The following is a 26,417-nucleotide window of genomic DNA, read 5'->3' as shown; positions in this document are numbered from 1 at the left end:
CTGAGGTGAAAAAAAATCTCCCTTTGGTTTGAAATAATAGCAAGAATGGTTAAGCTTTGCTGTGAATAGGTCACAAAGACAAAAAATAATTAAAATTGCTAAGGAACCATACCCCTCCCCTTATAAAATCTATCTAGAGTAGACTATTTCCAGGATGGTACTACATTATTTTCATCAAAGAATATGTGCTTTAGCTATACTAGGAAGAAACATAACAGAAATAACATCAATCCAACTTTCCTTTTTTGTTCAACATTTTTGAAAATCACCACATAAGCAGAAAAGTAAAAGAGAACTTGGAAATGAAACATATGCTTGGAAATTTAGAGCAATACCAAATGGAAGCAGAAGTTGCTAATATGGTTTCAGTATTTTGTAAAAGAGCCAGCTGGATGGATGATAATTTTTCTACCCCTGCAGGGCATCAAAGCTTTTAGGAAATCATTCTTTTCACACACATTAACACTTAGCTTATTAAAACAGATGATACTTTTATTGTAAAATGGCCTAGGTGGAGGCTGGGAACATAAAGTCAGAAAGATAAGATTCATTTTGACTGCCCAATCTGACAAACAGTGAACACTGGCCTGATAGACCATGGTGGAGATGATGATGTAGTGAGACCTTCTGTAACTGCCACAGCTGAAGTGTCACTATGAAGCCCGTGAATTGCTGTTATGAAAACATTTGCAGTAACTTGCATAATTAAATGAAACTGCCAGAAAGTCATTTCTAAAATGCAGATATGTACATAAATCAATACACTTCAAAGCAAATATCACATTACAGAATCAGCATTATGATGAGTTATGCAAAGTTATATGTCAAGCCCAGGGCCATTTCCTTTGAACTGATTATTAATTATTATTTAAATTGACTGCTCTCTTAGTTACCTTTATAGATACACAATAAATAAAACTCCACGATCATGGTATCTAACATCTCTAATGTCTAGTTGTTATGCCGAAATGAAGATCTTAGTACAGATGAAGGTCCTGTCTTTCAGTATATATCAGTAGTTTAAAATCAAGATTAAAATGTTCAATAAGAACACCATGGCAGATATTTGGCTTTCTTAAAGCTTACTTCTTTGCTTAATGGAAGAATATATTGACTTACAAAAACTTTCGTAGACCAAATCCATTACTATTCTGGTTACAGAAGGCTGCAAAAGCAAAGGGAATGAAACTTCACACTGTGGGGGCTGCTAATCATTGTGCTTGGTAAAAGAGTCCTAGAAGGTTTTTGAGACTCTCATTCTAAGGATGTCAGTTTGCATGCAGAAGAGGGAGCTAAGAAAGGTTTTCCTTGCAAGTCAAGGAAATATAAACATTAACCACTATCTTAGCTGTATAGGAAAAACAGGATCGAAAAGGAGAATCTGCTTTGCAAATGAACCATCAAAACCCAACTTTTCTCTTTGCAGTATATCTTTAATGCCAGCATACCTTCTAAGGGTGGTTACTTACATCAAACAACTTTTCTATATACATTTCTTCATTGACCTTTTCTCGAAGAATATCCTGGTTTTGCCGAACAAACATAATATAGGTGTCTGCCAGATCCATTCCTGGTTTCTGTTGCGGGGGAAAGATATGGGGAATAAATCAATATCAGGTCTCATTTGTGAAATTATTATCTAATATATCCTGGAAGATAATTTGGATTATTATCCTAGTTAAATGTACTCAAGACCAAATCAACAATGAGTATTTTAGTAAATTCCATAATTAAAGTAAATAAAACAGTATATTATTGTTCAGTGCTTAAGGTCATATTCACTATTTTATAACACTTAAAATATATGGCTATAAGCTTGTAGATACTGTGTTTTTAATGGTTATTTTGGCTATCTTGAAATTTCAATATGCTAAGCAGCATAAATATGGGATTTTTTCAAGATTCTTCTCAATGCAGTTATTATTTCCTAGTTGAAAGTACAATTTACCTTTCTTCACCTCTTCCTGGTTTATCAATAATATTAAAATATTGGTTTTCTTTGGCTTGCTTCTTTTGACCACTATGGGTGTTCGAGGAAAATGAATGTTTTCTTATTAAACTGAGTAAAATATTCTTAGAAAGCTATTGATCAAGAAAGGTTTGTATTATGAAGTCAAACATAAAACATTTTGTGAACTGCCTATTGTTTTTACTCATCATCAATAGTGTCTTAAGAGTTAATCTTATTTTAGAAATGCAATGAGAATATAAATTAGTCTCCTACATAGAGTCAAATTGCTGAATTAGTTTACTTTCCACTTATCTATATTTGGTATCTTCCAATGTTAAAGGATAGGGTGGTTAACATTACTCTTTCTTGCCAGAGACTACAGAATCAGTACTGGGAAGGGATAAAAGCCAGAATGGCTGCTGAAGACCCTTCCTTCTCAACTTATCATTAGCTTTTTGTCAAGTTTCATACAGCTAGACTAACTAATGAAAAGAATATATTGATATCATCTACACCTGGGGTTGATTCACAATTGGGTATTAAGTTACTTGATTAGAGATAACATTAGTAAGAACAAAAATAATAGGGCTTGGGGCATGACTCAAGTGGTAGAGCACCTGCCTAGCAAGTGAGAGGCCTTGAGTTCAACCCCTAATATCACCAAAATAAATAAATAAATAAACAAATAAATAAATAAATAAATAAATATTCAGCCTCTCAATTTACACACACACATACTCTCACACAAACACCTGCTGAGACTCCATTGAATTAATTTGTTTCTAAAAAATGAACAAAAGAGTAGAACTGATGACCAAGTAAGACAGTTAGGTTTGCATCATCTCATGTCCATAGGTTGTACTTATAACCTTCTCACAGACTCACCTTCAAAAGTGAATATTGTGAGAAAATTAGGTGAAAGAGGATATGGATCATTTCACTAGTACTACTTCTGGGAAATCAAATCAAGTTATACATCTAAGTGATGCTACAGTGGCAGGTAGCATCTTCTCTATAAATGATAGAAAGGTTTGACCACTGTTTTGTTTTTTTAAGAATATATTATAGACCATAAAAAAATTATCCATCTCTTTTTATGTATAAGTAAAAACGTTTCATCTATTGGAATAGCTGAGAATAGAGAATATTGCTATTTGAATGTGTTTTCTTACTGACAATGCTCCTCAAATAGAGAAGCTGAGCTTCTTGCACAGCTATTTGCTAAAATAGTAAAAGACATTTATACACACATGTACACAATATTTGCACTATATTTACTATCTCTTAATGCATAGTATTGGAATTAAGCTATTTATTCCAGCTATAAAAATAAGTTAACTTTTGTTAGAAAGTTATTTCTGTGCAGTAAGGATCACTGCAATTTCTTGGTGTTCATATATTCAGCAAAAAGGGAATTATATGCTACTTTCTAAATTCAGGGATCATCACAGCATAATCCTAATGTAACTAAAGTAAGTTAAAATGTGAAATAACTTTTCATGTAAATGTCTTCACTGCCCTCTCCTTAAGAGCACACACACATAATGTAGTTAATACAGCCCACACCCAATGTAGGCAACTGAACAAATTCACTCTTTCACTATTTTTCTGCATAATTCTCATAACCCATGTTTGAAAGATTAAACAACCATAAGGCTAATAAATAAAAACCTAGCTTGTTTTCTTTTTTTGTGAGAGGATGGTTATATATCAGTTTTTTTGAGTGAAGAAGCAGGGTAGTTTGTACAAAGATTACTACTATTGATTCTAGAGGGGTATCCATAAGATAAGTATTTCTCTATGTGCCTCTCAAACTTTGTCAAAACATTGAAAATGAGAACATTCTGAAAGCATAATGCCACATAATGAAAATGACATGAGGACAATTTTCTACACTTAATAGTGAGTTAGCTCAGCATCTGAGTTTCAGTCAGATGTCTGGAAACAAGAAGCACATAATACCAAGAAACACATAATACCAAGGCATTGGGTACAGGCAGCTAAACTGGGAATTGAAGAAACAAATGAGAGGCTTGCCTTCCTACCATGTTTCAACCCCTCCCCAAACCCTTTCAAAACAAACTATGCTTAGAAGTTTAATCCAGTCAGTCTCCTGATCCACCAGACTCAGTGGAAAGGAAGTTATGGCCAGGAAGTTGGGAAGAATGACTTTATGTACTTGCCATAGACACTTGGGTAATTTATTTTCAGTTTTCTTGATCACTTCCAAGATAGCAACAGACTTCATGAAACATTGTCCAGTAACAGTTGATCTTTCACCATCTAAAACCAATAAATACTTTACAGTTTAAACCTAAAAGAAAACTAAATGCTCTTCCCTTCTGGCAGATGCAAGAGATATAATACTGAAGACTACATGTTGAGATAGTGTGATTACTTTCTAAGAAAAGAAAAACCTCTGGTTTAGTGTGTGAGGTAATGTTCATTTAAAAGTTTGTTTCAACAAATTGTTTCTTTTTTTCTGAAATTGCATTTTCTTCCCTTTTGGCAAATTAAGATCAACTTGCCTAGAAATCAAAACCTAGAATTCTTACATTCCTCATTAGCATTATTTCTTCCTTTATCTTTGAGCTGTTTACCTATTCTTAAAACTGTGACATATGGGAATTTCACACCTAGTGAATATATTTTCATGTAGCTTGTAGCATGAGACTATAATCATTAAAAGAATATACACAAGTAAGAGTAACTGCAACAGCTGGTGACATTTACCAATTAGAATTATAGTTCTTTAAAACACTTTATCCTTCATTTGGTGTATGAAGGGTAATTATCACTGATAAATTGCTGAAAAAGATGTAATTTTCCTTTTAAACAGTTTTTACGTACAGTACAAATGTGTTTGGGTAGAAGACATTATCACTGGTTCAGTGCTCCTTTGTGCTAAGACTCTTGTTTGATGGCAGTAAAATTACACACTTTGAAAGTCACTGCAACTAATTCTATTATTAACTGGTATCATTAGGAAATGAAATGTACTTAAAAAAAATTCCAAATAAAGCACACTGCTAATTTTGGGTATATTTTGGGGTGTGTAGTGTACAATCATACTGTGAGGCAGAAGATTGCTACACATTCTGGTACAAGTGAGGGCCTCTAACTTCATCTGCTAAACTTCCACAGCCATGGGTTTGGGTAAGTTTTCTCAACATTGTATCCTAGAGAGCTATGTTTAGGAATCTTTTCTATATTGGTAATTAAATTATAGCTTTCTTAATGAATATAAGAAAATAACAATTAAAAACTACACAGCAAGCACTCTATGTATTAAGTACCATTTAGGGAGAATAAATGTTTTTTTTTCATACTCTCATTTAAACCTCTGAGATTCTCAGTTTAGTACACACCATCTTCTCCATCTTGCTTATTGAGGTAAACAGCTCCAAATTAAGAGTTCTTACATTACTTTAACCAGAAAAGAACAGATTTTGGTCAACAAAGTTATAGTAAAGGGACATGAAGATCTAAAAACTCCCTTTATGAGCATAAAGAAATCAATAACTATAGAAGGAGATGAAGTATTTTCAGGTGAGTTCCTCTGACACCGGCTGCATAAGTAATCGAATATGTCAGTGAGTGAATGAGTTTAAGCAAGGGTGCAGACTCCTGCACATTTTTTCAAGCGTTAATTACCAGTTAACCTAGCAAGATGAATACGCTGCTTAAAAAGAGAGAAAAAAAAATTCCTTGTTAATTATATACTGCAAACGCTCTTACTTCCTGCTGTTACACCTAATTCCACAGGTGCAAGTCTTTGCTTTCCCCATTCAGGGGTAGGTGGGTGCAACACTGCCGTCATTTTTCACAGCAATGAATTTAGATACAGAAGAAGCCGCTTAACCTTCCATTGGAGGTTAACAATACACTACACAAACACTGTCATGCTGCCTGTTTAATAAGGAGACAAATTTTTAAATCTACTATTCTAGTCTCAAAGATTAACTAGAAGCTACAGTGTAACTGACTTAATTTAAAAGTGCACTGCTTATAACCTAGAAAAACTTGCCTTGAAGAAATAATCAGGAATTATGAAACTGTGATAGCCTCATTTAGGATGATCTGCATACTTTGAATATGAAATACCTGCATCCAGTTATTTGTTATCATTTAACAAGATGGATCCTATAAGGCTTAAGACAGAGCATGTCTTCTAAATTTGAAACTATAGTGGGGACATTTTATAGCTTAGTTCTAGCAAGTAAAACCTAGTAATAATTTATAACCAATTCATAGGTCATAATTTTACAAACACATAATCAATCTCAAGGATTGTTAGTAAGAATATTTATTTTCCTTGTTTTATATGTTCTTTATTACTTTGGCATTTATATATCAATTTCCATATTTTTGCATCTGAGTAAAAATAGTCTAAGACTTTTCAAAAGCATCTGAAGTAGTTTAAATAAGGATATTCTTAAAAACTTAAAAATAGGTTTTTATTCATACTCAGGATAATTATATTACAAATATATATATTTATTTATCAAGTTTTCTACCAAGTAGAATGATGCTGTACTTCTGTAGAAAGACAAAAGGAAATACAGAAGAGTTGAAGCCTTCAAACTAGATGGATGCCAACTTATATAAGCCTGCTGGGAAAAGGAATAGTTTATAAAAAAAGGGGGCAGAGGAGAAAGACATTTAAACAAGGTAATTAATAAGGATATGAGTTTTTAAAGATTTTTTATTTTTTTTAAAAACAGTGAAAAATTCTCATTTAGAAAAATTCCAAACCACTGTCTTGAGAATGAGGTGACAATGAGTCATTTTTTCTTTGTTAATTTTGTTAAATTCCATTAACATTATTATGTAATTGATTTTGATTCCAAATTGAGAAGTAGAAAATTTAAAATTAAAGATAATAGCACTGCACATGCTTTGGAAAACATCTTTCAGACTTGGAACATGGAATAGGTACGTTTGAAGTATGTACATTTGATTCAGTCCTGCATTTCTAAGGGAGAAACTCCATTACTTCAGAGTTCTTGCTCTGAATAAGGCATTCTGTCTGTGACCTGAACAGTCTGTAAAGGTAGAACCCTTCCACAATGCTAAGAGAGTATCTGACATCAGAGTCTGCTATAATTAATGCTCTTATAACTTAGGCAGTCATATTGCTTTCATTCTTTACATTCCAATGAATGTTTTACGTTATTTCCTCTATGGGGCAACATAATTTATACATTCATAAGTCTAGAAACAGTTGATACAGACACCTGTATGTTCAAACATTTTTGTTGAATCTCTGGGGAAAATCCTTCCAAAAGGAGGTTATTTTAAATATTAAAAGGAATATGGGATGATAGCTTAAGACATCCTGAAATACTCAAGGAAAAGGAGACAGGTTGCTCTTCAGCTGAGATATATGGACTTACTGTGCCTTCTCCATTTGATGCTATGAGTATCTAGTATTTTCTTGCTATTTCTTATCTATAATAAGGATCACTAATAGTTCATTTGGAGGGCTAGTTGCTGATACAGTAGCACCAAAGAAGCAATGTGCAAAAATATGTTTATTAAAACATGAGCTTCAAACTATTATATTCATTGTAAGTGATATAATGATAACAAAGGTACTAACTCTTTCACTTTACAATATTATCCATTAACTTTCCCCTTACCTATCTGCAGGTGTTTAGTATCACTTATAAAAATTACATGAAGATTTGAAGAAGTGACATTAAAATGCTGTGATATTATTTCATTTTTAACTTTTAAGGTTTACATGGACTGGTACTCTGATTTACTTAATCCAACTGGAACTTTCTGCATTGTGCACTAAGCAAGGTCTGAGGAGGCTAGAATGTCAATGTCCAGAGGCAGGTCACAGATTGGCCTCATGTGAGAGACAGTTAAATGGGCAAACAAGAGAGTCAAGACAAGAGCAAAAGCACTCCTCAAGAAACATAACACACAGCTCCTCTGCTCAGTCCCAACATGAGACTCTGAGTCTGGTCCTGGTGTGCACATACATCTCTCTCCCAGTAAGTGTGTCCCAGTGGACAGGAGTTCCGTTCCCCAAGTCCTGCCTGCCTCTCACTCTGACGTAAAGCATTGAGTATTCAGGTGACCTTATCCAAGTAATAAACAATATCAGAAGCAAGTAAGCAAAGTAAGAAGGAGACCAGTGCCATTGAACTGACCCATTATACGTTTAAAAGTCATCATTGATATGTGCAAGGTGTTTCCTATCCTAAAATTAAAAAAAAAAGAAAAGTAATGAAAAGAAATCTCATTGTTCACTTTGTGAAAGACATCTGGTCTTTCTTTTAGAAAATGGTCATGTTCTGAAGTAGGGGTGAACCTGCAGAGGAAAGCAGGGGAGCAGGAAGCATCACTCCAAACAGAAGCAACAACAATGCCATCTATTTCAATTGTGATTAACAAATTAACAAAGCATGCCCACGTTAACATGTGAATGAGTCTTCATAAGAGCCTAATGTAGGAAACAGCACAGGATTATACAATTTTTCTGGTTGCAAAGATGGGAAAATGGAAGCCCACAGATCAGGTAGCTAACAGTGGGCAAAGCAGGGACTTGAACTTGGATTCTGGAGTTCACGCTGAGTCTGTACAGTTTAGAGATAGGTTCAAGCCACATTTTGGGGAGTTCAAAGATTATAAATATTTGACAAGTATTATAATAGGTGAAACAATTACCAAGAAGATAAGAGAATAGTGATATTTAACTTGGCTACCCTTTTTCTTAGATTTTTCTTTCCTCTTTCTAGAGTAACCATCAGAGTTCCTTTTATGCTTCATGAGCCATTATTTCCAGATAAAGGGACAGGGTTCTATGTTGGGACCCTTAACTATCCTTGCTGCTTTCTATAGAAGGGAGTAAAAAGGATGTGTCATTCTTAAAAGAATTATGAGATTTGTATACTGTAATACCAGTATGATTGATGAATGTTTATTTTCTAGAATCTGGACACTGGATTTTATTTTATAGTCAACACTATTATGCAATAATAACTAACACTTATTGGGCACTAATTGCATTCCAGGAACCCCGAAAAATGCTTATTCATAATAGGCCTGTAAGAGGTATAATTATATCTCCACTTAATAGACAAAGAAATTGGTACCCAAGGTCACACTGATATAAAGCAAAGTGAAGGAGTATAGATTCAAACATAGGCAGTCTGGCTCCTCAGCTTGATTGAGCCTGTACAGATCCATCCTACCTGCTTTTTAAAAGCAAGTATTCCACATTATTGTCTCACATAATTTTTCACACAACTTTTTAACATACATTGCTTTCAGCTACACCTATCATATAGACAGGTCAATTTTTGTTGTTAGTATAATATTTCTACACTACTAATTTTTGGGTTTTAGTCTAGCGCACCTCTCTATAAAGCCAATGTGATCATTCCTTGGTCTTGTATTTAACAAACTGGATCTTCTTCTCAGCTCTGGTTTCCCCTCTCCTAAGTTACTACTGGGACAGACTCATGCCCATCCAGGTCTGGCTTTAAAAACTTTTTATTCTTAAGTATGTTTGAGGTCTTGGCCAACATGAATATTCCAGTGCTTGATGATGGAGTCATTATTTGTATAACGCCAACAGCATTCTCCAAGATAAAGGCTGTTTAATCAAATGATCCTAAATGTCACAGCTCATCAATGGGTCAGAAAGCTAGCATGAAGGATACCACTAACTCCTTTGCCAAGAAGCTGAGACACTAGCATTTATTTCCGTTTAGGAATACGTTGGTGTTTTTTCTTTTATGCATGATTTTTTCTTTCATAAAGAAGTACCATGAAAAGTATAAAATACACAGATACAAAAGACTATGTTAGTAACATGCAATTTAAATGCTTGATTTATTTTCTCTTGTTAACTCTTATAATGCATCTTTAGAGGTACTGAAATTATTTCAGTTGAGTATGTTTTGGGAACATGAATTCCAACTTCTTTTTTACAATAGGAATATCACCTAATTTGACAGATAATTTTCACTTCATAGAAATTTTCACTTTATTTCTTTGCTTTTAAAACAATTTCTAACAAGTGACAATGTCATAAGAAGGTAATGACTTCTGTCTATGGAATTTTTTCTAGCTCTTGATCTTCTCATCAATGTTCTTGGGACCATTTTGGGCTCTTGTCTCTTGAAAGGGTTTTAGACAGACATCAAGAACTCAAAGAGTGATAGATTGTAGCCGTGGTTCTCCTTGTTTCACTTTACATTTCCATAATGACAAATGGTACTGAGTATCCTTTCATGGATTTATTTGATATTTGTGTGTATTCTTTATTGCAGCATCTGTTCAGATCTTTTGCCCATTTAAAAATTGTTTTCTCATTATAAAGCACTGAGTTCTATGAACAATTTGGAGACATGTCCTTAATCACACATGTGTTTTGAAAATATTTTGTGGCTTGTCTTTTCAATATTTTAATAGTGCAGAGTAGTATACTTATCACTTTTTAAGCCTAAATTATCATTTTTTCATAGATTATGTTTTTGGTGTTATACCTAAAAACTCATCATCGTAAACCTAGAGCAATATATATTTTCTTCTAGAAGTTTTATAGTTTTGGATTTTACATGTGGGTCTAGAAAGGCAAGTCACTGTCATTTTTTTTCATGAGAATCCTTAAGAGACTGCTTCAGAGAGGCATACTTGTTGGCCTTGAGTATAAACAAGAGTAACAGCTAACAGGACCCCATAGTTTTCAAGTTAATAGTTATGGGCATCAATAATAGAAGTTTAATATCCAGATCTGAGGGGGAATCTCATCCTATGGTAATCTGTTATAACCAGGCTACATCTTGGTGTAGTTCAAGGGACAACTTGACTGAGTAGTGACCTTGGTAAACTGAAACAAATCTAATACAGTGGTTGGCATGATGAAATGCCTCATTATGACTGTCACAGCAGTGCTCACGATGGTATGTCTACCATGCTCTCTCATTCCTAGATTGTGAACAACTGAAGGCAAGAAATGTGCAATTTCATTATGTATTCCTATGGCCTAGCACTCAGTACATGTTAGGCACATATTTAATTAGTGGGTTTAACACTAAGATTCCACCTCACCCCTCTTAGAACAGCCATCATCAAAAATATCATCAACAACATGTGTTGGAGAGAATGTGGGGAAAAAGGAACCCTTGTACACTGCTGGTGGGAATGCAAGCTGGTGTAACCACTCTGGAAAAAAATTTGGAGGCTTCTAAAAATCTGAACATAGACCTGCCATATGATCCAGCAATCCCACTCCTGGGGACATACCAAAGGAATGTGACACAGGTTACTCCAAAGGCACCTATACACCCATGTTTATTGTAGTGCTATTCACAATAGCCAAGTTATTGAAACAGCCAAGATACCCCACTACTGATGAATGGATCAAGAAAATGTGGTATTTATACACAATGGAATTTTATTTAGCCATGAAGAAGAATGAAATCTTATCATTTGCAGGTAAATGGATAGAACTGGAGAACATCATTCTGAGTGAGGTTAGCCAGGCTCAGAAGACCAAAAATCGTATGTTCTCCCTCATAAGCGGACTTTAGATCTAGGGCAAATGCAGCGATGTGGTTGGGCTTGGATCACATGACAAGGGGTGCGCACATATGGGAGATATGGGAATAGGTAGAAAATCCAAAATATAAAAGTGTTTGATGTCCCCACTCCAGAGGAATTAATACAGAAACCCTAATGCAACAGAAGTTAACACTAGAAGGGGATCAGGAACCAGTGTAAAGATCAGTTAGAGATGAATCAATTTGGGTTGTAACACATATGTATTTGAAAGCAATGCTAGGAATCTCTCTGTATAGCTATCCTTAACTCAACTAGTAAAAACGCTTTGTCTTCCTTATTATGCTTATGTCTTCTCTTCAACAAAATTAGAGACAAGGGCAGAACAGGTTCTGCCTGGAAGCCAGGTGGGGAGGGAGGGAGGGGGTGGGGGAGGGGAGCTGGGTGGAGAAATGACCCAAACAATGTACGCAAATGTGAATAAATGAATAACAAAAAATTAAAAAAATAATTAGTGGGTTTAGTGAAGAAATTGAGGATGTTTAATCTAAAAATTAAGAGTTCATTTGAATAGTCACCCTATCTCCTCGGAAGAAGAGGCATGATAAGTAGCATCACATATTTGAAGAACTATCATGCGGAAGAAGGATTTCAACCAAGATTAACAGTAGAATTCACAATGGTACAGAACTTCAACTGATTATATTTAAGAGTAGACTGCCTGGCAGTGAGTCCATGATCACTGAAGTAATTAAACAGAGTCCAAATGAATCTTGGTGAAGGATGTTAGAAGAGGGTTTTTTTGCATTGAAAAGAAGAGTGAAGGAAGCATTTTTTGCCTTTCTGCACTTTGAAATTCTATCAGGATAACAAATCTAGTAGAGTCAAACAAAGAACTTCAAAATCCTTAGAACATGAATAATTATGGCATCTCATTGCACTTGTAATTCAAAATAAAACTCAAACTTATCTTAAGATGTTAGGAGTTCAGTGGAGTTCAAATGTATACATAGTTACTTGTCTCATTCTGAAGACATAAATTCTAAAACCTTCCCTTTAATTCTTCCTCCTTGGTTTTTGTGCTGTTGCTTTGCAGGACCCTGTATGTATGATTAATTCTGTTTATTGCCCAGTACTGATTCTTTCATTCTAGGTACATGCACTATCTGAAGACTTCTTTATGAGTAATCTTAAAAATAAAAAAAAAAAATACTGTTCCAAACTAACCCCATGGAAGGTAGGAATGCTCAGGACCTTTCATCTAAAAGCAGATACCTTAAAAGCAACTGAGGCCAATAGGAGAAGGGGACCAGGAACTAGAGAAAAGGTTAGATCAAAAAGAATTAACCTAGAAGGTAACACACACGCACAGGAAATCAATGTGAGTCAATGCCCTGTATAGCTATCCTTATCTCAACCAGCAAAAACCCTTGTTCCTTCCTATTATGGCTTATACTCTCTCTACAACAAAATTAGAAATAAGGGCAAAATAGTTTCTGCTGGGTATTGAGGGGGTGGGGGGGAGAGGAAGGGGGCGGAGTGGGTGGTAAGGGAGGGGGTGGGGACAGGGGGGAGAAATGACCCAAGCCTTGTATGCACATATGAATAATAAAAGAAAAAGAAAAAAAATGTTCATTTATGATTTCAACAGCAATAATGCTGGGGACAAAAATGTTGCTATGTATTCTAAAAATAATAGCCACCTGCAACTGATACTCAAGGTTTGCCAGCAGAAAAACTGCTAACAGACATAATGGTGAACTAGAGATGTGACAACCCTCAGTTGCAGAGAGATGAACTATATTCCATCAGGTCTTAAATTTTAAGTTATGCTCACTGTGTTCAAATTTTTGAAAACTGATACATAGGCAAAATACATGACTACACAGAGCACCTTAGACCTTGATCGTGTATGTGTGTGTGTTTGAATTTAAAGCCAAAATTAATTTGATGCAATGATCAGCTAAAAATTCTATACTAAATGGTTACCATGAGTTTTTTCATCAGAGCTAAGTAAGTTTCATGATTTTTACTTATAGCCTCTTAAGTTTGAACAAATTTATAGGACATGTATTATTTTCCAAGAACTTCATGGAAAACAAAATGCTAAAATAAACAACTATTGATCTGCAACACTCTAGTATTTAGAAAACAAATTCTTTGATTTAACAGACTCATCCTCATTACTATCTTTACCTCTTACAAGAAATGTTTCATTTAAAGGGAAAGGACAGCAAGCATTTTTTTCTTACAGTGTGAGGCATTTTCTGTCCCATCCTAAAGTGCTGTAACTTTCCTTTGTAACTCCAGTTTCATGTTCTCATGATGACCTGATCTTTTAACAGCTTCCAAGAACAACAAAAACATATACTGAAATAATCTTGCCACACCTTGTTATGAGGTTTAATGCTTGCTTAAGGAAAATAAACTACTCCCTAAGGGAATGGCACTGGTTTAAAGATTTGAAATAAACCTGTGTTGAACTGTAGTTATTAGGTGGAAGGAGAATTATAAATAGTTTGAAAAGACAGATAAAAAGTACTTACAGGAACATCAACATATTTTGCAGCTGCTTTTACCTTAAATGGGAAAAAGATAATTGTGAGAATTAGTTTCTTAACCACTATAGAAGTGCTATGATAACAGTGAGAAGATAGCATGAAAACTCATTTGAATACTTACAGTGAATGACAGAATGGATGAGAAGAAAGAGCCTTCATCATACCTTGACAGCTTAGACAACACCCCTTCCAACACTGAAACAAACTGTAATACAGTTTATAGTGAGTAGTTAGAATGTATCTGTGCATGCAATCCAATATCAGGGCCACCAATTCCTGAACCATTTTTTTCCAAGGCATAATCCATGATGAATAAACTGACAGCTGAGGTCAGGCTAACTTGTAATGTTTATTCTTTTATTCTGAGCATGAACCCCAAGATCCTTTCCTATTGCTGGAAATAAAATATGCAATTTTTAAAATAAAAAATAATGTGTAATAGCAGTTTAGTTACTAGACATGTGAGATAATTTAAACCATTAAAAAGTAGCTGTATGTTCATGAGTCCATTCTTTACAATATTTTTCACCTTCAATGTAGATGCCAATAAACAATGAGACTCAAGCTTAATCAAATTCCTTTTTATTATGTATTACTTACCATCTCTTAACTTTTTCTACATCTACACAGGAGAGTGAATAAAAACACCAGATAGTGAAATGGAGGTGTAACATTCAGGGCTCTTATAACATTGGAATGAAATCTGACTTCAGCAATAAGCATTATCAACCAGTTCTAATTGGGTCATTTAAGGATCAACCTCCTTCATAGTAGTCACATAATAGTTTGGGATATATGCAGATACACACACTGTGGGGTGCAGCAGGAAGAGCATTAGACAGAACACATATTGCTATTCTGTCACTGCAAATTAGGTGAGGTCAGGCCAGTGCTCGAACATCTCAGGTCTCACTACTTCCATCAATTCAATGCGTGTGTTCAGAGGGGAGGAGAGGGTGTGGAATTCTAATTACTCTTCAAAGCATTTTAGATTTCTAAAATTTTATATTGCTATAAAATAAAAAAGGCATACTGCAAGATTAAAAAAGGAAAAATTTTATTTTATTCATTGAAAACATACTAATGTCTAGCATAAGGATAAATTAGAGAAACTAATAAGGACATATTACTCCATATCTTTCCTCTTCAGAACTAAAATAATATGCACTATTGACAAATTACACACCCCAAGGGGAAAACTCTGACAAGGTTTTTTAAATACGAAAAGGGAAATTAACGAAGGCTGGTTTTTGTTCACATAGCAGCTTCTTCAACAAAGTGATAATAGTTCTAGGGACACAGCTTATTGGTCTCTGGTGACCACAGAGCTTACCGGGAGTGCACAGGAGATAATCTGTTTTCTATGGCTGATCAATTACTGCAAAATAGTTTATGCAAAAGAAACAAAAACTTCCCTGTAGATTTCTCCATCACATCATTCGTGATATGATGTAAGAACACAGAAACAAAATCATGAGAACTGTAGACTAAATTTTTATTTTTAAAGAAGGAGAATTATGTTCAGTTGAATAGCTATCCTAAGGGATACAAGCAGCAAAAAACACAAAATTACAAATTGCTCACAACTGAAAGTTAATTTAGCCCTTTCTTCCTGCCCATTAGGATTTCTCACCAAGCACAACTGCCTAACTCAACTTGATGTGGTTTGCAAAAACCCAGAAGACCAATACTCCAGGGCTATGTCAGACCAGGGGAAGGGAATTCCAGACTTAATGGCCCTCTATGGAAAATGCCTCATCTCCTGTAACTCAAATCTTGAGAGTAAGTGTGTGCTGGGTGATCTCATTGCCATGAGGAGAGCGACAATTGCTATGGTTACCAGACAACCTGAGGCATAGAAAGCTCTAGCAAAGCACTTGGTTCTTGGTACCTTCTAGTGAGTCCATGTGTACACTGCTGAATGGTGCAACAGGGAAGGTACTGGCAAGAGCCCTGTGGATTGATGTAGATGTGGCATCACACTGTAGCTCTGTCACTATCTGGCTAGAAGATCTCTTTTGCTTCACTGAACTCATGAGCAAAATGGAGAAAAACATCATGCCGTTCACTTTATATGGATGGCATGAAGATCAGTGGAAGAGATTTATGTGGAAGTCTGTGAAGATGACAAAATATTAAGGAAATATTAAAAAAGTACATTGTGTGATTAGTTAAATCTCCACTTATTTGTCTAAAAATCTAAAACACAAATTAATTAGGACTGTTAGTGAGAAGGAGCAGTAACAACTTTGGTTCTTAAATGTATCTAATTCAATGAAGAGAGTTGAGGCTGACAACCACTGGAATCCTGCCTATTTCAAGGTCATTTGATGGATAACAAGGAAAAAAGGCTTTGAACACAGGTGGTCCTGCTCCAGAGCCCATATTCTTTACCATCAGGCTACAGAACTGCAACAATTAAATGAGATGATATTTAATATACCAGCTAATAAGCAGTGTTCAATAAATGTCATTTTGTTATTATTATCGACACCTAAGATGGGAAATATAAAAATATAAGAGATTTAGCTTTTTCTTCTCAGAAACAAACTGGAGGAGGAGACAGACATGAACAGAACTGGGCATGGCACAAGGCAGAAGTTATTATGGGCCAGTGCAGATGAGCACACACTATACCAAAACTGGAGGAAGGAAAGAATGACTTGAACTGGAGGATTTGGAGATATGGGAGCTGGATTTCATGACAGCAGAAATGGAACAGATAAAATGATACTTAGGAAGCCTACTGGTAGATGAATTTATGACAGAAGTTTCCCCACTGGGGCATCTACCAGCTTGTCTGGTTTGTCTTTTCTTTAGAGTATGCAGCATCATTGGGTTATATACACGTTAAGTCCTATATGTGAGACTGTGGTCAGCTACAAGCATGCCACACACATCATTCTTTGCTTCCATCTCAACAATAGCAGAAAGCCTTTCTTTGGGTTCCTCCTTATCTCAAATAGTCCCCAGGGAGGAATGATACAGGAGAGACTCTAAGGACTTAAAGAGATTGCACTTTGGGGATCAACCAGATGAGCCACACAGTTCCTACAGGAAGGTTTTCTTTGTAGGATTGTTGTTGAGGCCCAGGTGGTGGAAGAGCTATCTTTGAAACCTAACTCTATTGACATAAGGATTAATAATGACATATTTTCCACTTGGCTTTTAATTGCAGAAAACAGCAAGATTCCAAAGAAATTCAGTTAAATGCTGAGTTTCATTGCTGCATCTTTAACAGGTTCTTGTGAACTTTCTCTGTACAGCTTAGGGAGTATATAAATATTTCTGAATTTGCCTTGTGATCTCTGTTCTCTTGAGGGTGTTGGGGTTGGAATGAAACACTGCAATCTTTTGTTTCTTTGCTCTTTATTGTGGATGACATGTACAGGGTTTGTTTGAATAATATTTAACACCTAGAATCTGTCTGGGTAATTACTGCCTTTGCCTTATGATATACACTCTCAAGGAAATTAAAGATGAAAGTACTGTGAAATGACTGGTAGAATGAAACACAACAGTACCACAAGGCAGGTTAACTTAATGATGATTTAAATTTTCTGCTGAATTTTAAGAGGATACAAAAATCATTTTAATAGGAGATAAGACTCATATGGAAGGAAGGCAGAACCATAAATTCTAAGATACAATGGGAGGAGTCCACCTATAGACTGATGTGTTCAAGGAACACAGTTATTGCTTTTCCAAGCTGTGACATTTCATGAAGTAAACAGGGATAGTTACATCAATTATGCTGTAAGTTATAAAATCTTCCACAAAGGATAGTCATAATATGACTGACTATAAGACTGGGGGATGGTACCAGTGGCAGGGGGAGGAATAAGAAAAGGGAGAAAGAGGCTGAATGTAGTGGAAATATTATGTACTCATGTATGCAAACGGAAAAGTGAGACATGTTAAAACTATTTCAGAAATGGGATGAGGGGAGGATAAAGTAGAATGATGGAGGGGGCGAATTTAACTATGATATATTGTAAGAACTTTTGCAAATGTTACAATGTCGTTGGGCACTGGTGGCTCACACATGTAATCCTAGCTACTCAGGAGGCAGAGATCAGGAGGATGGCAGTTTGAAGCCAGCCTTGGCAAATAGTTCGCGAGACCCTATCTCGAAAAAACCTTTCATAAAAAAGGGCTGGTGGAGTGGCTCAAGGTACAGGCCCTGAGTTCAAACCCCAGTACCACAAAAAAATAAGTCAGTGTACCCCCAGTACAACAATGATATAATGAAAAAAAGAAAGAAAAAGAAAAACTGGGTACTGGGGATATCCATTAGTAGGTGTGGTGTTCTTGTTTGCAAAGATCAGGGCTAGCTAGCATTATTAAAACCCCCATGAGCCAAAGCACCATGAACTGGAAGAATGTGCCCTCCTCTAAGTAAGTCTCTTTCCATCCTTCCTCTCCAAATGTGAGTCCACTTTGAAGTTTTGTTCCAGCTTACTTCTAAATGGTTTTTCCAGATTATGGACAGCTGCACGAAAGATGGATAGTGTTTGACAGTATGTGTTTATTCAGAAAATATCTTGTACTTCAGTCTCTAAAGACAATTTCCTAAACAGTATACCTAGCCCAGATGTTAGTGAACTCTGCACTATTTTTTCCCATTGTTCCCCCAGTAGAGTGACCTATCTTATTCTTTATTTCCTCTTTGCTAATGGCTCCTAATAGTGTTTGTCGTTACTTTTAAGAACATACTTGGATTTGAGCAGGTACCTTCTGAATATATGGCCTGAATCCAAATAACAATAAATAAATTTAGGAAAATTAATTTCACCAGGTTGAGTTGGCAAGATATTTTCATTACATCATGTAGGCAGTCAAGTCAGATTTATTCTCCATCTACCTTATTCTTACAAGAATCTCAGTGGAAAATATTCTAAGTTATCAGAAAGGATATGTGTGTGTGTGTGTGTATGTGTGCATTTGTGGATGTACCTATATATTGTATCTATATACTCAGTGAGAAGGTATTTATGTTTTTCTGCCCCTCCCACTTTTTTAATGATTGAGGATCTAGGAAGTTGATTTAGGTCTTTAAATCACACTTAGAATTGACAGTTGTAGAAATGCATTATGAAAATTGTCAATTTTCTTATTCTTGGTTCTGTTGATTATTTGAGGGGTTTTTCTTCTTACATACAATGAATTCTATTCTCTTTGGCCTGATTTACTGTTCCCTGTTTGCCCTTCATCTTGCTGGCTACCTGCACAGGCTGGTACTGGATCCCACATCAAGTGTGTCTGTGTGGAACAAACATCAAAGGAATGCTTCACAGGCTGGTCAGTACAACCTGGATATAATGAGGATAGGACTGGAGGGGGAAGTTACCACTCTTTTCCCCTTCTGGATAAAGGGACTGGAGTCTGGTGATCAGCCCTGCCTTGGGAAATGAGGCTGTACAAGGTAGGGTTCTAGGCTTCCTTATTTTCATAGTCAGAGAAGCTTTGCTTTGATTGGTGCTATATTTTGGTCTTTTGACTATCCCACAGTTTGGCCAATTTGATTAATTTTAATGTAAGGATCACAATAAGTATAAAATTTGTTATATACTTCCCTTTCCTTGGCAAGATTTAGTGATTCTCCTATCATATTTTTCCTAGGTGAAAAGTCCCCTTTTGGCTGGAAGCACCTCTGGTCTCCCCACCACATACACCTTTTTATTATTATTATTATTATTATTCACTTATTCACATGTGCATACATTGTTTGGGTGATTTCTCCCTCCGGTCCCCGTTCCCACCCTCTCCCCTCCTCCTCCTCCTTCACATACACCTTTTAAGACTGATTTTTAATATTTCTATGGGGGCCCCAGTTACAGTACCTTGGCCTGAGAATAGCATATACTGACACAGTGTTATTTTCAGTTGTTGAAATCTTATGATCACTTTAATATTTTCCCTTCTCTGAACCCCAGATCCAAATATCCAAATACCTCCTTTGACATCTCCTCCCTCAGATGTCTCAAAGGTAGTTTAATCTCAACGTGTTGAATAATTGCAATATGGTCTTTCTTTCCAACCCTCTTTCTCTTCTAGAGCACCTGAATCACTGAACGATAGCAATGTCTACTCCATGCTTCAAGCCATAGTCCTATGAGTAATTCTTAATGTCCTTTCCACATTACTAAAACAAGTTAATGGTATATTTAAATGCCTTTCACCTTCCCAATCTGTTTGCTATGGGAAGGGAGATGACTCTTCTAATGCAAAGCTTACCCCATTCTTCTCCTCTTCAAAGCTTCCATGACTTCCCTCTGTTCTTAGGATAAAGACTTTAAGGTCCTTAGCACATTCTACCAGCTTTTCCCCACCCGTGAAGCACCATTTTATAGCAGGCCCTGGTGCCTGCAGTTACTACTGCTTAATTATACTGCAGGTATGATTTAGGAAATATGGCATAAACAATAGGGAATATCTACAATGTGTGATGCACTGGCAAGAAATGATCAAATTTGTACTTCAGAAAGGGACTCTAGGTGCAGAGATGATGGGGAGGGAGGAACGTGGTGAAGATATGTGAGGCAAGAACTTAAATGGAGAAGTGATAAGAGTTTAGAGGAAGGTGTCAGGGCCAGAGGCAATGGAGTGGGGCAGAAATGGGTGTGTTTAGGGGACTGATTAGGACCCAGTGTCCTCTTGTATGAGAAGCTTGAGAGGGTTCTAGAAAGGTAAGGATCCTAAGATGAAGTTGTTTAACAATGGGGTCATCAGTGATACTGATGGAGACAGTAAGTGAAGAACAAAAAGCACTTGGGTGTTTTTATTGATGGTGAATTTGTGGAGATGTACAAGAAGATGCTGGAAATATGTGTATAGGGGAAAACAACAATCAGACCAGCCATAACAACTTCAATACTTAAATAGTACTTATAATGTGTGCATGATTATTCTAAGACTTTATCTGTATTAACTCAATATACAATAGTAGTAACAAATACCATATCACAACACTAGTCTACTCTTTATATTAATAAAATTTATAATAATGAATAAAAACACTGTATACTAATAAATACTACTGTTTTACAGATGAGGAAACACCCACCAGGAGCCTGATTAAGTAACGTGTTCTGGTCAGATAGTGGTGGACTCAAAATTCAAATCCTGGTCTGAAGTTGAGCTTTTAACCAGGATTCCACTGTGCCTCTCATGCATATTCACAGTTGGAGAGTCAGCAAGTTAGTGTCCCAGAAGTGTGAAAGCTACAGAAATTTCTAGAATGAGTTCAAAAGAATACTAATGGTAGAAACAATAAAAAGGAATTAAAGAGAAACCCTAAAGTGGAAGAATACAAAGACTGAATTAAAATTAAAAATTCAACAGAGAGAGCTTTAACAATTGATCTTATAAAGAAGAAAAAGACTCACAAACTCTGAGACATATAATTTGAAATTATCAGATTAGAATAATAGAAAGAGTGAAATAGACTGAAGAAAATTCAAGAGACTATGTGACATCATTAAGTAAAACAATACACATTAAAAAGAAGTTCCAGAAGGAGAAAAGAAAAAGGGGTAAATAATTTACTTAAAGAAATAATAGCTATAAACTCCCCAAATATAGGGAGAAAAATGAAGATCCACATTCACAAAGCCCCCCAAAACTCAAAGAGTTTGAACCAACATAGGTCTTCACCGAGACATACAATTAAATTATTAAAAGTCAATGACAATGTGAGAAATTTGAAGCAGTAAGAGAAAAGCACCCTGTCCTACACAAGGGAACCCCTCCTTAAGGTAATCAACAAATTTCTCACCCAGAAACCTGAGAGGCTAGAAGAGAATAGGATAGTAGACTCAAAATGCCAGAGAAAAAAGTCTATGTCACCCAAGAATACTATACTTCAAAAAGTGTCCTTTAAAAATGAAGGAGAGATAATGACTTTCTGTGTCATCACCACTAGACATGCTGTATAAGAACCACTAAAGGGAGTTCTTTAATTTGAAATGAGTAGATGCTAAGCAACAACATGAAAACATACTGATAAAGGTAATTTTATAGACAAGTACAGAATAATTTATACTGTAGACGTGGCACATTAATCACTTTTAATGCTGATATAAAAATTAATGTACTAACTATTCAAAATAATGATAAAACTTTGTTAATAGTCCAGGAAATCATCAGAGACTACTTTGAGAACCTATATTCAAATAAATTTGAAAATCTAAAAGAAATGGACAGATTTCTAGATACATATGATCATCCAAAACTGAACCAAGAGGAAATTAATCACCTGAATAAACCTATAACACAAAATGAAATTGAAGCAGCAATCAAGAGTCTCCCCAAAAAGAAAAGTCCAGGACCTGATGGATTCTCTGCTGAATTCTATCAGACCTTTAAAGAAGAACTGATACCAACCCTCCTTAAACTGTTCCATGAAATAGAAAGGGAAGGAAAACTGCCAAACACATTTTATGAAGCCACTATTACACTTATCCCAAAACCAGGCAAAGACACCTCCAAAAACGAGAACTATAGGCCAATCTCCTTAATGAACATTGATGCAAAAATCCTCAACAAAATAATGGCAAATCGAATTCAGCAACACATCAAAAAGATTATTCACCACGACCAGGTAGGCTTCATCCCAGGGATGCAGGGGTGGTTCAACATACGAAAATCAATAAACGTAATAAACCACATTCACAGAAGCAAAGACAAAAACCACTTGATCATCTCAATAGATGCAGAAAAAGCCTTTGATAAGATCCAACATCATTTCATGATAAAAGCTCTAAGAAAACTAGGAATAGAAGGAAAGTTCCTCAACATTATAAAAGCTATATATGACAAACCTACAGCCAGCATTATACTTAACGGAGAAAAATTAAAACCATTCCCTCTAAAATCAGGAACCAGACAAGGATGCCCACTATCTCCACTCCTATTCAACATAGTACTGGAATTCCTAGCCAGAGCAATTAGGCAAGAAGAAGGAATAAAAGGAATACAAATAGGTAAAGAAACTGTCAAAATATCCCTATTTGCAGACGACATGATCCTATACCTTAAAGACCCAAAAAACTCTACTCAGAAGCTTCTAGACATCATCAATAGCTATAGCAAGGTAGCAGGATATAAAATCAACATAGAAAAATCATTAGCATTTCTATACACTAACAATGAGCAAACGGAAAAAGAATGTATGAAAACAATTCCATTTACAATAGCCTCAAAAAAAATCAAATACCTAGGTGTAAACCTAACAAAAGATGTGAAAGACCTCTACAAGGAAAACTATACACTTCTAAAGAAAGAGATTGAGGAAGACTATAGAAAGTGGAGAGATCTCCCATGCTCATGGATTGGTAGAATCAACATAGTAAAAATGTCTATACTCCCAAAAGTAATCTACATGTTTAATGCAATTCCCATCAAAATTCCAATGACATTCATCAAAGAGATTGAAAAATCTACTGTTAAATTTATATGGAAACACAAGAGGCCACGAATAGCCAAGGCAATACTCAGTCAAAAGAACAATGCAGGAGGTATCACAATACCTGACTTCAAACTATATTACAAAGCAATAATAATAAAAACAGCATGGTACTGGCACAAAAACAGACATGAAGACCAGTGGAACAGAATAGAGGATCCAGATATGAAGCCACACAACTATAAGCAACTTATCTTTGACAAAGGAGCTAAAAATATACGATGGAGAAATAGCAGCCTCCTCAACAAAAACTGCTGGGAAAACTGGTTAGCAGTCTGCAAAAAACTGAAACTAGATCCATGTATATCACCCTATACCAAGATTAACTCAAAATGGATCAAGGATCTTAATATCAGACCCCAAACTCTTAAGTTGATACAAGAAAGAGTAGGAAATACTCTGGAGTTAGTAGGTATAGGTAAGAACTTTCTCAATGAAACCCCAGCAGCACAGCAACTAAGAGATAGCATAGATAAATGGGACCTCATAAAACTAAAAAGCTTCTGTTCATCAAAAGAAATGGTCTCTAAACTGAAGAGAACACCCACAGAGTGGGAGAAAATATTTGCCAATTATACATCAGACAAAGGACTGATAACCAGAATATACAGGGAACTTAAAAAACTAAATTCTCCCAAAACTAATGAACCAATAAAGAAATGGGCATGTGAACTAAACAGAACTTTCTCAAAAGAAGAAATTCAAATGGCCAGAAAACACATGAAAAAATGCTCACCATCTCTAGCAATAAAGGAAATGCAAATTAAAACCACACTAAGATTCCACCTCACCCCTGTTAGAATAGCCATCATCAGCAACACCACCAACAACAGGTGTTGGCGAGGATGCGGGGAAAAAGGAACCCTCTTACACTGTTGGTGGGAATGTAGACTAGTACAACCACTCTGGAAAAAAATTTGGAGGCTACTTAAAAAGCTGGACATCGATCTACCATTTGATCCAGCAATACCACTCTTGGGGATATACCCAAAAGACTGTTACTCCAGAGGCACCTGCACATCCATGTTTATTGCGGCACTATTCACAATAGCCAAGTTATGGAAACAGCCAAGATGCCCCAGCACTGACGAATGGATTAAGAAAATGTGGTATCTATACACAATGGAATTTTATGCAGCCATGAAGAAGAACGAAATGTTATCATTCGCTGGTAAATGGATGGAATTGGAGAACATCATTCTGAGCGAGGTTAGCCTGGCTCAAAAGACCAAAAATCGTATGTTCTCCCTCATATGTGGACATTAGATCAAGGGCAAACACAACAAGGGGATTGGACTATGAGCACATGATAAAAGCGAGAGCACACAAGGGAGGGGTGAGGATAGGTAAGACACCTAAAAAACTAGCTAGCATTTGTTGCCCTTAATGCAGAGAAACTAAAGCAGATACCTTAAAGCAACTGAGGCCAATAGGAAAAGGGGACCAGGAACTAGAGAAAAGGTTAGATTACAAAGAATTAACCTAGAAGGTAACACCCACGCACAGGAAATCAATGTGAGTCAATGCCCTGTATAGCTATCCTTATCTCAACCAGCAAAACCCCTTGTTCCTTCCTATTATTGCTTATACTCTCTCTACAACAAAATTAGAGATAAGGGCAAAATAGTTTCTGCTGGGTATTGAGGGGGGGAGCGGGAGGGGGTGGAGTGGGTGGTAAGGGAGGGGGTGGGGGCAGGGGGGAGAAATAAACCAAGCCTTGTATGCACATATGAATAATAAAAGAAAAATGAAAAAAAAAAAACTTTGTTAATAGATAAACAAGTGTGTGAATGTGTATGCTGGTGTGTGTGAAACAAAAATGTAGAGATTTTGCATGCAATTGAAGTTATTAGCTTAAAAGAGATGGTTACAGGAACTTTTAGGCAAATCTCATGGTAACCAAAAGGAAAACAAAATTAATGGATACAAAAAAACCAAAAGAATCAAATATATTACCATAATAAATCATCAAAATCACAAAAGACAACAAAAGAGGGAGAAAGGAGCAAAAAAAAAAAAAAAACCGCATAAAAAGACTGAAAACGAGAAGCAAATGGCAATAGTAAGGTATTACAATACACAATGTAAATATGTAATTCTTTACCTATCAAGAATTATATGAAAAGGGAATAAACTAACCACTCAAAAAGCACAAATCAGCTGAATAGATTAAAAAAATAAAATCCAGGGGTTGGGATGTAGTTCAGTGGGACAGCATGTGCTTAGCATGCATGAATTCCTGGGTTTCATTCCCAGCACAACACAACAAAGCAAAATCCAAAAGCTATGAAACAGTATTAAGTGTTGGTAAGGTTGCAGGAAAAAATAGAACGATCACATGATTTGGTATCCTACTACTGGATGTATATCCAGAGGACCTGAAAATAGAATGTAAAAGAGATATTTACATTCCTATGTTCACTGAAACATTATTCTCAATCTCCAAGACTTAGAGCAACTTAAATGTTCATTGAGAGATGAAGGGAAAATGATAATGTTACATATATGTAGCAAATACTACTCACCCTTAATAAAAAAAAAGGAAATCGTGCTATTTGTGACAAAAGAGGTAAGTCTATAGTACACATTATATTCAGTGTAATAAATCAGAGAATGATAAATACTACATGATATTAATTATATGAGAAATTTACAACATTCAAACTAATAATAATAATAGCAGAGAACAGAATGGCAGTTGCTAGGGTCTGTGGGGAGGAGGAAACATGGAGGAATGTGCCGACTGTAACGTTTCAGTTATGTAAAGTGAGTACATCCTAGTGACTTTCTGTATAGCACAGTATCTATAGTCACTGTGCCGTTTGCTCAGAGGGGAGAGTTGTGTACTGCTGTGCTCCTCTTAATAAGTTAAGAGGGACAGAAGAAACTTCTGCAAGTGATGCATATTTTATGGCAT

The 26,417-nt window shown here is 35.8% G+C and overlaps 1 protein-coding gene across 8 annotated transcripts in view; it reads right to left on the bottom strand.

The window, feature by feature from the left end:
- The window catches only part of Cadps2 (calcium dependent secretion activator 2), a 546,589-nt gene that overhangs the window by 22,478 nt on the left and 497,694 nt on the right, over positions 1 to 26,417 (bottom strand). For all 8 annotated transcript variants that reach the window (XM_074064310.1, XM_074064333.1, XM_074064259.1 and 5 more), the window contains 3 exons: positions 14,156 to 14,239; positions 14,020 to 14,052; positions 1,470 to 1,577 (listed from right to left, as the gene is read on the bottom strand). In XM_074064310.1, the coding sequence (XP_073920411.1) occupies positions 1,470 to 1,577; positions 14,020 to 14,052; positions 14,156 to 14,239 (225 nt within the window). The remainder of the gene's footprint in view (positions 1 to 1,469; positions 1,578 to 14,019; positions 14,053 to 14,155; positions 14,240 to 26,417) is intronic.

This window comes from Castor canadensis, chromosome 2 (assembly GCF_047511655.1).
Source record: "Castor canadensis chromosome 2, mCasCan1.hap1v2, whole genome shotgun sequence".
Classification (NCBI taxonomy): Eukaryota; Metazoa; Chordata; class Mammalia; order Rodentia; family Castoridae; genus Castor; species Castor canadensis.
Note: the sequence above shows the minus strand (reverse complement) of the source record. Positions and strands in the feature narration are given on the sequence as shown.